This window comes from Hyperolius riggenbachi, chromosome 12 (assembly GCF_040937935.1).
Source record: "Hyperolius riggenbachi isolate aHypRig1 chromosome 12, aHypRig1.pri, whole genome shotgun sequence".
NCBI lineage: Eukaryota > Metazoa > Chordata > Amphibia > Anura > Hyperoliidae > Hyperolius > Hyperolius riggenbachi.
In genome coordinates this window covers 140,376,729-140,388,705 of record NC_090657.1, presented here as the reverse complement: position 1 = coordinate 140,388,705, position 11,977 = coordinate 140,376,729, and the positions used below count along the sequence as shown (strand labels likewise).

General features: G+C 43.5%; 1 protein-coding gene across 2 annotated transcripts in view; it reads right to left on the bottom strand.

Moving 5' to 3' along the window:
• Positions 1–205: 205 nt before the first annotated feature.
• The window catches only part of SLC32A1 (solute carrier family 32 member 1), a 77,513-nt gene continuing 65,741 nt past the window's right edge, over positions 206–11,977 (bottom strand). For both annotated transcript variants that reach the window (XM_068262764.1, XM_068262763.1), the window contains exon 3: positions 206–2,664. In XM_068262764.1, the coding sequence (XP_068118865.1) occupies positions 1,477–2,664 (1,188 nt within the window). In that variant the 3' untranslated portion in view covers positions 206–1,476. The remainder of the gene's footprint in view (positions 2,665–11,977) is intronic.

Sequence of the window (11,977 nt, the reverse complement as noted above, 5' to 3'; positions counted from 1 at the left end):
CTGCTGCAGGGGGCTGGTAATAGCCCCAGGTAAGTAAAACTCTTTACCCCCCGTTCAGTTAAGGTTCCCTTTAAATTATCGAATGAGCCCAGCAGTGGCTGGCTCCCTATAAACTGCACACTAGATGGGTAAGAAACCTGTTCATTTTGCAGATAGGCCATGCTGACAGTAAAGCTTGACAAGGTACAAGACACAAAGAAAGGACTCATGAGAATTTATCTTTATTGTTGAATATATTAAGGTACCACAATAGAATTTAAGGATATACACTTGTCTTTGAGCACAGTTACGTCACACATACACACACACTCACAGGTAACAAACCTTGCACTTTGGAAAAAACTGCACATGATGATTTTCCACCCCTGTACAAACCCATTGTGTGTGTGCGTTTTCTCTCTTAGGCGAACACCATAATCGAAAGGGCTTCACAGCTGCAGCTTGAAGGTGGAGTGTGACACTTATAAGGTGATTAAAACAGTATAGCGTAAAAGAGCAATGGAGAGCAATAATCCATTGCAGGCAATCAGAATCGGCTTTGACTAGGGTGACTACACTAATCCAATTGTTTGCTGTCAGTTACTGCCTGTCATTGCTCTACACACTGTTATAAAACCAGCCCATGTGTGCTGACTTGTGCTTGTAACACCTGGACAGTCCAGATATTTTCATAAAAACTACACTAGTGGGCTCAATGGCTGGAAGATCTGCCCCATTCTCCCTCAATCTAATTGGCAACATATTAAAGAAAATAAATCAATGTTAGGTCTAGAGTACATAGGCTTTGGAGGACATCAGTTCAGCATCAGTTTCACATAAGTTCTGATGTCAGCTTGACCTCAGTTGATCAGTTTGTCTTCAGTTGGACAAAAGTCTGACCTCAATTGTTTATCTGCTAATCTTGTCTGGACATCAACTGATTTCAAACTGTGAACTATGATTTCAAACTGTGACTGTGAACTAAAAGCCTGCTGATATCAAAAGCCCATGTAAAATTGTTTGTGGTTGACCATTGTGGTTTGCCTAATAATATGAATTAAAGGATGGCCAATGAGATAGAATTACATGCAAACCTCTCTTACTTCAGTATGATCACTATAAACCTCCCTTTGCATTCAATTATAGTTTTCTCTACATATATATTTTTTAAAATTTAAATTTTCACCATAATTTATTCATAGAGTTATCCAAATTATATTCCGCTTTAAATAAATATAACAAAAATAAAATATTTCCCTTTGATCCATATACAGGTCTGTTTTAGTGTGAGCTTTTCCTGGGGGGGAATAGAAAATGACACAAGCATGTTTCAGCTTATTAGCTGCCAGCATTTCCAACAACACATTAAACAGCAATGTGCTGACGGCATGGCCCCAGGCAGCCAAAGCACTGATGTGGATAGCCAGGATGAGGATGTCAGTAGAAACTGATGCATAATTAGTAGTGATGCTGATGCCCAACTTCACTGTCTTTGCCTTAATCCTCTATATTATATGTAAAGGCTTCGATTAGACCTTCTAGAGAATGGATAAAACCAGATATGCTGCAGATGGAGCCAATGACAAAAATGGAAACATCAAAAAAGACATGATGCCACATGAGCTTCCTCCAAAGAAGCTTAAGATGGAAGAGGCTCGGAAGGAGGAAGCAGAGACCAGCTCCCGTGAGGCTGCCAGTGAGACCCATCAAGAGGGCAAAATGGGGCACATAGATGGCCATCAGCAAGGTAAAAACGACTAGGGCACATCTGAGAGCGAGCCCCCAAGATTTTATTCTTCCATCACCTCCGTAGCAGTTGGGGAAGAAAGCTCTGCTTCCTTCCTGGAAGAGAGATTTTTCCAAAACCTCCACCGCAGCGAAGAAGGGTAGTGGGTATGAGAGCAAGGCTTTGGACACCAAGAAGAGGTTGACTACTGCCCTGATGGTGGAGGGAAGGTTGTCTGTTATGACCTCCTTAGTTTCATCTGCCCAGGTTAGATAAGCCACCAGAGCGAAAAGTCCTTTCAGGATGCAAGCGGCAATGTGGGTCCAGTTCATCATGCAGTGGAATTCTTTAGGTTGTTGCATGTTGCCCTCCAGGGATGGCAGGAAGATCTGGGAGGTGTAGCTGAAGACAATGATACCTATGGAGATAGGGAATTTTTTCACATCTATGTAAAACTTGACTTTGTCCCATGCCCAATCTCTAGCTCTGGACAGACAGTAGGCAATCACTAGGACATTAATCACAAAATGAGCTATTGTGCAGAGCAAGCTGAACTTGGATACAGCCTTAAGGTTTTTGAGAAATGCACATGGCAAAAGTGCAGCCGTGGCAATGATTGACCAGGATTTCTGGGAAATTGGTAGGGTTGGGAAGCTGTTATACATCAGGTTTCCGCTGACCACCACATAGAGGATGCATGTCATGACCAGTTCAATAATCTGAGCCACATTAACAATCCTTCCTCCGAGTTTAGGAAACCGTGGTGCACAGCAGGCATTGGCGATGTCCACGTAGGAGTCCCTGACCCTCACAGTTTCCCCATCTTCATTTTCTTCATATAAGCAAGCGATTAGAATCTTTCCTGTGTAACAACACACAACTGCTGCAAAGATAATGAGGAAGAGTCCCAGATATCCACCATGTAAAATAGCATAGGGTAATCCCAAGACAAACATCCCCTGTAAAACACAAGCAGAAAACATGTGAGCTCACATAAAAAACTTTTCAGATAGGCATGTGAATGCATAATCCTAAGGTATAACTCCAGGCAAAAAAATAAAATTTGAATGCAGACAAAACTGATGTACAGTATATAATGTAAAACAGACACAAGTTAAACTTGGCATTCCAGCAACAAAAACATTACAATGACAGCTCAGTTTCATAGCACTTCCTTATGTAATTTGTAAGTATTTGCATGGTGATTATTAGCTCATATAGCACAGACTTCCAGTTGATGAAAAGGCTGGGTGTGGGGAGAAGGGGAGAGGCAATGCAAATTAAACAGTAGAAACCTGCGCTCTCTGTAATGTGTACAGAAAGACATACACAAGCCCAGCTTCCAGGTACAGATAATCTGCTTGTAAGTAATACATGCTTTTTTACTTACTGAAAAAAAGCAAAACGTAACCCCAATCCTGCATCAAGACAGTGCATGCCATGACAGGCTCTGTCTTTTATACTTGAAAGCACAACTGAGGTGAGAGGGATATGGAGGTTGACATATTTATTTCCTTTTAAACAATGCATATTGCTCGGCTGTTCTTCTGATTCTCTGCCTCTATTACATTTAGCTATAGACCCTGATCAAGCATGCAAATCAGATGTTTCTGACTGAAGTGTGGAGCTGACTGGAGCAAATGCAAATGAATCTAGGCAAAGATGGTGCAGTCTGCAATCTAGACTACCTGGCTGGAACCTAGTACAGAGGGTGAGTGAGCTAGGAGGCAGGAGGTGCACTGGGAAGACAAGGCAGTGGCAGGGTGGGCAGAGAAGTAGCCGGGTGGCAGGGTGGGCAGAGAGGTAGCCGGGTGGGCAGATAGGTAGACGGGTGGCAGGGTGGGCAGATAGGTAGCCATGTGGGAAGGTAGGCAGATAGGTACCCGGGTGGGAGGGTAGACAGATAGATAGCTGGGTGGGCAGTAAGGTAGCTGGGTGGCAGGGTAAGCAGATAGGTAGCCGGGTGGGCAGTTAGGTAGCTGGGTGGCAGGGTAGGCAAATAGGTAGCCGGGTGGGAGGGTAGGCAAATAGGTAGCCGGGTGGGCAGTTAGGTAGCTGGGTGGTAGGGTAGGCAGACAGGTAGCTTAGTGAGGGTGGGGTACCCGACTCCTACCCTCACTGCCTCACCTGGGGGTCCCCCCTCCTTTTATGGGTGGCGGAAGAGCGGCAGATAGAGCAAGGCTCCGGCCGGGTAAAGCAAATGATAGAGGTCCAGCCTCCCAATCCACACTGTCTCCTCTGTATGCCGCTCGCACTAAACCAGGAATCAGTGCGAGCGGCATACAGAGGAGACAGCGAAGACTGGGAGGCTGGATCTCTAGTGTCTGATTACTCCACCAAAGCCTTGCTGTAACCGCCGCTCCTCCACCGCTCATAATAGGAGGGGGGCCCGCCGAGGTGAGGGAGTAGGAGGATTGCAGTCGGGCCCCCTGGGGGAAAAAGTGATAAAAAATTTTTTTTAAAAGTTAAAACAAAACAAAAAACTGGCGAAACTGAATGGGCCCCTCAAGGAGCAGAACGCGAGGGGCCCTCGTGCGCTGGCACCGCGGCACAGCCATATGTGCACCACTGCATTTCCCTGAAAAGAAGACCTACCCCAAAAATAAGCCCTAGCATGATTTTTCAGGATTTTTGAGAATGCTTGAAATATATGCCCAACTCCAAATATACATCCTAGTTACAGTTCATAAAAAAGTTTGCATACTGATATTTTACTAAAGCTAAACCTATTCTCACACTGAACCCTCTGATGCCTAACATTAACTACCCCCTCCTCACTGGCTAACACCTTAACCCCCCACCTCAACACCCCCACCTCTGCACCGACTCCCTTCCCTCCCATGGCTAAATTTAACTGTAACCGCAACACCTCCCCCACAGCTAACCTTAACCATCCCCACCACTGCACACCCTTCCTCCTTAACCATTCTCAACGCTGCAACCCCCCCACGGTTAACCTTAACTGTCCCTGCCACCACAAATCCCCCCCCCCACCCACCCACGCTTAACCTTAAGCCTTCCTCCCTCATTGCTAAACTTAACTGTCCCTGCCCCTGCAAACCTACCCTCCCCCCAATGCCTATCCTGAACTCTTTTTCCCCCACGGCTAACCTTAACTGTCTCCACTGCCACAACCCCCCCCCCCCCCCCCCCCCAATAGCTAATCTTAACCATCCCCGCCGCCACAAATCCCCCCGCGCCTGACCTTAGCCATCCTTGCCGTTGGTGAAAACACACAAAATAAGTCAATTTTTGAGCGCCACCTAAGGAGCTCATCGTAATTATCACCAAGGAGGTGATATCCCAATATCAGGAGTCAGAGGCAACTCCCTATATGTATTGGGCATTGCGGATGCCCAAATGTTCCCCCTTGCTCATAATTACATGGTGGTATGGCGGCACCCAAACTTCCCCTGCTAGTGGGCACCCAAATTTCCTGCTTCCAAAGGAAGCCCAACTCTAGCCAAAATGTTTATTTTGGTTTTGTGTAGTATGGAAAAGGAATAGAACCACATTTTCTTTATTATTGCTGTATTGTGTCTGTATTTAGTTTTTTTTAAAATGTACTCATATGAAGTGGGTAAATCTTTCCAGCAATGACGGTGACAGCAATAAATCAAACATAATTACATTGTCTCAAACCTGTACCTATTAAGTATGGAGTCCTTGAGCAGGACTCCCTAACCTTGCAGAGTGACCTAATGAGCGCACCCTTAGTGGCTGCAGCTATGAAGCGCTTTGAGTCCGACAGGAGAAAAGCGATATACAGATGTTAGTATTATGGTATTATTGTTATCATTATTATCATTACTATAAAGTCAGCATAAATTAGAACATCTGTGAAGGTTTATTGTGGTGCCCAGTACGAAGTGCATGACCAAATACAATCATTTCGGTATCATTTGTTTAGCTAGGTTCTCTTCTATTTTTAAGACTTTCTATTCTATGGAAACAGCGCTCAATAACCCACATTAATACACAAAATTCCACATTTAAAAAGTCCACAACACCCTCAATAGGTGTGATCCACAGGTATCCAGTGGCTGGATACCTGGCTGGATAGTGTACCGGTTAAGGGCTCTGCCTTTGACATGGGAGACCAGGGTTTGAATCCTGGCTAGGTCAAGTACCTATTCAGTAAGGAGTTCAAGGCAAGACTCCCTAACACTGCAGGGTGGCCTCTTGAGCGCATCCCTGTGGCTGCAGCTCTTGAGCGCTTTGAGTCCGACAGGAGAAAAGCGCTATACAAATGTTTGGATTATTATTATTATTGGATTATAATAGTCCAACCAATAAATCTTCATATACAGTTCATAGCAGTAATGATATATTCTCACCGGAACAATAGGCCAACCACTAACGATTAGCAATCGCGTTTTTGGACCATGCCAGCACACGAACTTCTCCACTGATATAGGACTCCTCAGATGTGTGTATACATGTCATAAAAAAGAGAGACACAGCAATAGTGTGATACCGTTTACAGAGCATACACTATCCAGCACCACCAGTGCTCCCACTCCACTCACGGGTCACCCTAAAGTGCCTCCACCAGCTATGCACTCAAGCCTCTCACCAGATAATATGGCCGACCCTTCACAGACCAGCAGCTCTAGCTTGTTGTGATGACTTTCTCTTGTGTCAGCAAAGAAATGATCTAGGGCTCAAACAGGTGTACCATAGCGTAATTCCATTTAATAAAATATATTAAAAAGAGCAAGTGCACTTACAAACATCCAGTTAAAATGCGCATATAAAACAATCCTCGAGGTGATCCAGCGTCTGACCGGCTCCTACAGCGCCGCCCGACTAGTTTCGTCACTTGGACTCATCAGGAGCTCCTGATGAGTCCAAGTGACGAAACTAGTCGGGCGGCGCTGTAGGAGCCGGTCAGACGCTGGATCACCTCGAGGATTGTTTTATATGCGCATTTTAACTGGATGTTTGTAAGTGCACTTGCTCTTTTTAATATATTTTATTAAATGGAATTACGCTATGGTACACCTGTTTGAGCCCTAGATCATTTCTTTGCTGACACAAGAGAAAGTCATCACAACAAGCTAGAGCTGCTGGTCTGTGAAGGGTTGGCCATATTATCTGTGAGAGGCTTGAGTGCATAGCTGGTGGAGGCACTTTAGGGTGACCCGTGAGTGGAGTGGGAGCACTGGTGGTGCTGGATAGTGTATGCTCTGTAAACGGTATCACACTATTGCTGTGTCTCTCTTTTTTAGGACATGTATACACACATCTGAGGAGTCCTATATCAGTGGAGAAGTTCGTGTGCTGGCATGGTCCAAAAACGCGATTGCTAATCGTTAGTGGTTGGCCTATTGTTCCGGTGAGAATATATCATTACTGCTAAGAACTGTATATGAAGATTTATTGGTTGGACTATTAACTGGATACCTGTGGATCACACCTATTGAGGGTGTTGTGGACTTTTTAAATGTGGAATTTTGTGTATTAATGTGGGTTGTTGAGCGCTGTTTCCATAGAATAGAAATTTGTACGTAGTGTGACACACACAATTGAAAAATAGCGATCCGACCAGACAGAGATTTATTAAGATTTATTAATATTTAGAATATCTATTGAGGAGCGCACTGATCAAATATAGAAATTATTTTTAAGACTTGTTTGAAAATAGGATGATGTTTTAGGTCACATTTATAAATATAAGGGTTACATTTAATATTAAAGGTTTCACACATTTTAAACACCACTGTATCTATCCGTCTCACCGCTCCTCACCTGAAACTCCCCTATGCAGATCTCTACACTTGCTTCCATTTACCTCTGGGCCAAAATCAAGCTACTGTGCTTTGCTCTAAAGTCACACTACTGCTCCTGTCCACTTATATCTCTCAACCTACACAGTATATACTTTAAAAATCATTTCTGCTCCTCCAGTGATTTTCAGACAACTTTCACACTCATGACCAGGCATGGCCTCAACACTTCTCTAGGGCTGCCTGAGCTCTCTGGAATGGCTTTCCTCCTTCCATTAGGCTCGCTCCTTTGTTTCACACAATTAAATAATCTCTAAAAAATGCACATCTTCAAACCTGCCTGTCCATCTCTTATCTTTTAGTTCTTTAATTTGTATTAAAGGGATACTGTAGGGGGGTCGGGGGAAAATGAGTTGAACTTACCCGGGGCTTCTAATGGTCCCCCGCAGACATCCTGTGTTGGCGCAGCCACTCACCGATGCTCCGGCCCCGCCTCCAGTTCACTTCTGGAATTTCTGACTTTAAAGTCAGAAAACCACTGCGCCTGCGTTGCCATGTCCTCACTCCCGCTGATGTCACCAGGAGTGTACTGCACAGACACAGACCATACTGGGCCTGCGCTGTGGACTCTTGGTGACATTAGTGGGATCGAGGACACGGCAACGCAGGCGCAGTGGTTTTCAGACTTTAAAGTCTGAAATTCCAGAAGTGAACCGCAGGCGGGGCCGGAGCATCGGTGAGTGGCTGCGCAGGCACAGGATGTCTGTGGGGGACCATTAGAAGCCCCGGGTAAGTTCAACTCATTTTCCCCTGACCCTCCTACAGTATCCCTTTAACTACAGTTCCATTTGTTTACTTTGTAGAAAAAAAGGTATTCACCGCTCACGCCATTAATAACAGGAAAAGGAGGGATCCGCTCATTCGATGCAATAGAAGTCTAATCTTTATTGACGATTAAATATGCTGAACATGGCACAAATAGCTCACGCCCTATCGGAGCCTCACAATCGCTCCTTAGTCATAGTGAAACCTGCCTGTCCATCTCTTCTCTTTTAGTTCTTTAAGTTGTATTAGCTACAGTTCCATTTGTTTACTTGTTTGATGTTCTCACAACTAGTAGACTGCAAGCTCTCCTGGGAAACTACTGTGTCATAGTTGGTCTTTGTCATTGGCACCCACTATTTATTGTACAGAGCTGTATGTTCTCACTTTCAATAATAATGTTGCACTAATAATAAGGGTAGTTAACCCTTACTTACTCTATACAAAGCTACCAAGCAAGGTTTGACCATCACTGGAGGCGGTAAAGCTTACTAACCAGCATGCCTCCAAGATCAGAGGACCATCATTTACACATTAGGCTTTGGGGACATAGTTGGTTTTTCAAATATCAATATTTTTAAAGCCTTTCTTCGGTTTATTCTTTAATATCATACTGTATGTATGTGAACACATGGACAGACAGTATTACACACTAGCTGGTGGTTGGCGCCTCGATGCACAGAGCAGGTGTGTGCGCTCCATCTAACCAGAAGTTGCATGCGCCCTCTTGCCAGACCTTGCATGCTTTACGCACTATCCTGCCAAACTCCCACTATGCAGTCCATTTAATCAGTGCCCTGAGCAATCAGGGTGAGGCAGGAGGGGGCATGTCCAGGGCAGCTGGACACAACGCCACAGCCAGTCAAAGCAGGTCAGGCCAGGAGGGGGCATGTGCGGGCCGGAAGGACACACACAGAACAGCCAGCTTGGAAATTATTATCATAGATACATTCATTGCTAACTGGAAATAGATTTATCTAGGGCACACTTTTATTTAGAGCATTCACCTTCCACTGTGTTTTTTTTTTTTTGGTTGCTGATAAAGTGCTTGGAAAGAATGCAAAAATTAGCTTTTAAGCTGTTCATTGACTATGGGCTTCAATTGCTAAGGTAGGTTAATACTTAAAGGATAAAAATCTAAATAAAATCAGAGTGCTCCATAGTAAAAAAAAATTGTCAAGGTATTTATTCAAGGCTGTATAAGTTCGACTTACAGGATTAAAAGCAAATTATCGCATATCAAAATGATCTGGAAATGTCCGGGCCGTGGCCAGCAGAGCGGTGTCCGATCTCATGGACTCTCTGAAGACAGGCAACTGCATTGAGGAAAGGGGACCCATTTACAGATCCTTTTGATATGCGATCATTTGCTTTTATTCTTGTAAGTAGAACTTTTACAGCTTTGAATTTTATTTGATTTTACTTTGATTTTGACACAAACTCCCAAGAGTTTAGCTGCACCAAAAAATTTCGTCTGGAGCATCACAACCTGGGATTTGTCCTGTTGGTTTGAGTGCAAGAATCACTTTTGTTTGGTAATACTTAAAGGATACCTAAGTTCTAAAAAAATCTACAAATTGATGCCCCGTGTGCGTGTGGGGCGGTGTTCATAGGTTTATCACACCTCTCGTGGCCCTGTGTCTTCCTCCGTTTTCCAGTAATCCTGCTCATTCTGTGGGTCCGGCTTGGTGACTTCCAACCCAGACATACTACGCTGCCCATGCACCTTGCAACGTGTGTTCACAAAAGGCCGCCTTGCGAATTAGGTGCACACAAGGCCTTGGAAGAAGCTAGGTTCACACCACGCGAAACGGTCATAAGGCCGTGCACCCTCTGGCGCCTACAGCTGTCTCCTTCATATTTAGCACATAAACATACGAAAAGTATTTCTATTTATTGCCTGTATCAAAATTGTGATCAGCATTGGATCTGCACTTTATTGTTCGTATGCAACACTAATTAAAGCTATAGAGCCAGTCATAACAATACCTTTAATATGCACTTAATAAGGGCTGCTTTTAGGCAAAGACAAAACAGGCAGGTGCAGCCTGCTTGAAGGGGCACCAAAAAGCTATTGTAAGCAGACTGTGCTTTATGCAATTTTATGCACAACTGCTAGTGCTATTAAGACATAGATGAAGGGTCATTTTAACACCTAAATGGGCACTACTTATTAGCATTACATAGATTGCCTGAATAGCATAGCAATGAATGTTAGGTATTGTTCATAAGATAATTAAGCTATAATTATTTGATCTGTATTGATTGTTACTTTTGGATTTCCAGGACAATATTCCAACCTGTAAAGGCACAGGCTTTACACTAACAGTATAATTTATTTATAATGCGGCACACACCTCTCTTAACATTTCCGGGAAGGATTTGTTATGTTAGTTGAGTGAGTTTGAGCCTGTGAGGTGTATCTGGCCTATATCATTTAAAGACTTGTTTTGCGAAACAATTTTTTGATCTAACCTATCAAATTGTCATTTGTGTCTGTGAAGCCAATTACTGTAGGCTTCAGACTTCCTATTCATTAGGGCCTTACCTTGCCTTGGGCGCCAACATGACCAGAAATAGTCCTGCACTTCTTTCTGGACATCTGTCCACAAAAAGCATATTCGGGAACTGGAGAGGGTGCAGGACAGGCCACCAAGCCTAATAATGGACATGGAGAACATAAGCTATGACGTAAGGCTAGCTGACGTAAATGCATCTACCCTTGAGATGAGACTATGAAGGCGGATCTAATCACTTTGTGTATTTATATGAATGTCTCAAACACAACATCTGGTAAAAAGTAAGCTGTAGAACACTTAAAAGAACCTTTTTACGTTGGAGAAAAAGTGTTGTAATTTGAAGCTGTTGAAAGGGTTTTAACACTGTGAGGGCTGTGAAAAATAATAAAACTTCCATTAGAATTAGTTGTAGTCCATGCTGTTTATAACTTTAAGGCCGGTTTTACACCTGACCTTTGCGTTTGCAGTGCTATGCCATGACCCTGTGGCAAAGTGTGCCGACAGGGTTGTATGCATAGTGCTTAAAACTTTTGTGTGTCTGTGCAAACACTTCTGATAGGCGGGTGGTGAATGGTGATTAAAAGTGCAATAGGTCATCATTTCTCTATGTGGAAGCTGAATGAATAGCAGTAATGTAACAGTGTAAAACTTGATTTATTTCAACCAAGGATACCTACCCGAAAGATTGCACCTCCCACAACCTCAGATAAAAAGGATCCAATAACTTGACCTCCCCCAGAGTTCAACTACAAACCTTTGGAACCAGAGCTGCATTTTATTCATATTGAGCTTGAAGTTGTAGCTACAGCAGTAAGATCAATATTAGACATGCTGAAATCGATGCTGAAATCATATGTAATATGTAATGGTGCAGAGTGGTTTAACAGTTAATAGATTGGTATCGGCAAGATATTGGTATTTACCACTAATCTCATAGTGTGTGCTCACCTTTAGCCCTTTCCCTGCCAGTCAATTTGTCCTAGACACAAATATCTACTGCCAAGCAGTTTTTAAACATTTTGCACTCATTAGGTTTACTTAGGATTTTTGACATGAAAATCTACATGAAATAGGATGTATTATACATACAGTGGGATGCGAAAGGTTGGGCAACCTTGTTAATTGTGATGATTTTCCTGTGTAAACCATTGGTTGTTACGATAAAAAAATGCCAGTTAAATATATCATATAGGAGACACACA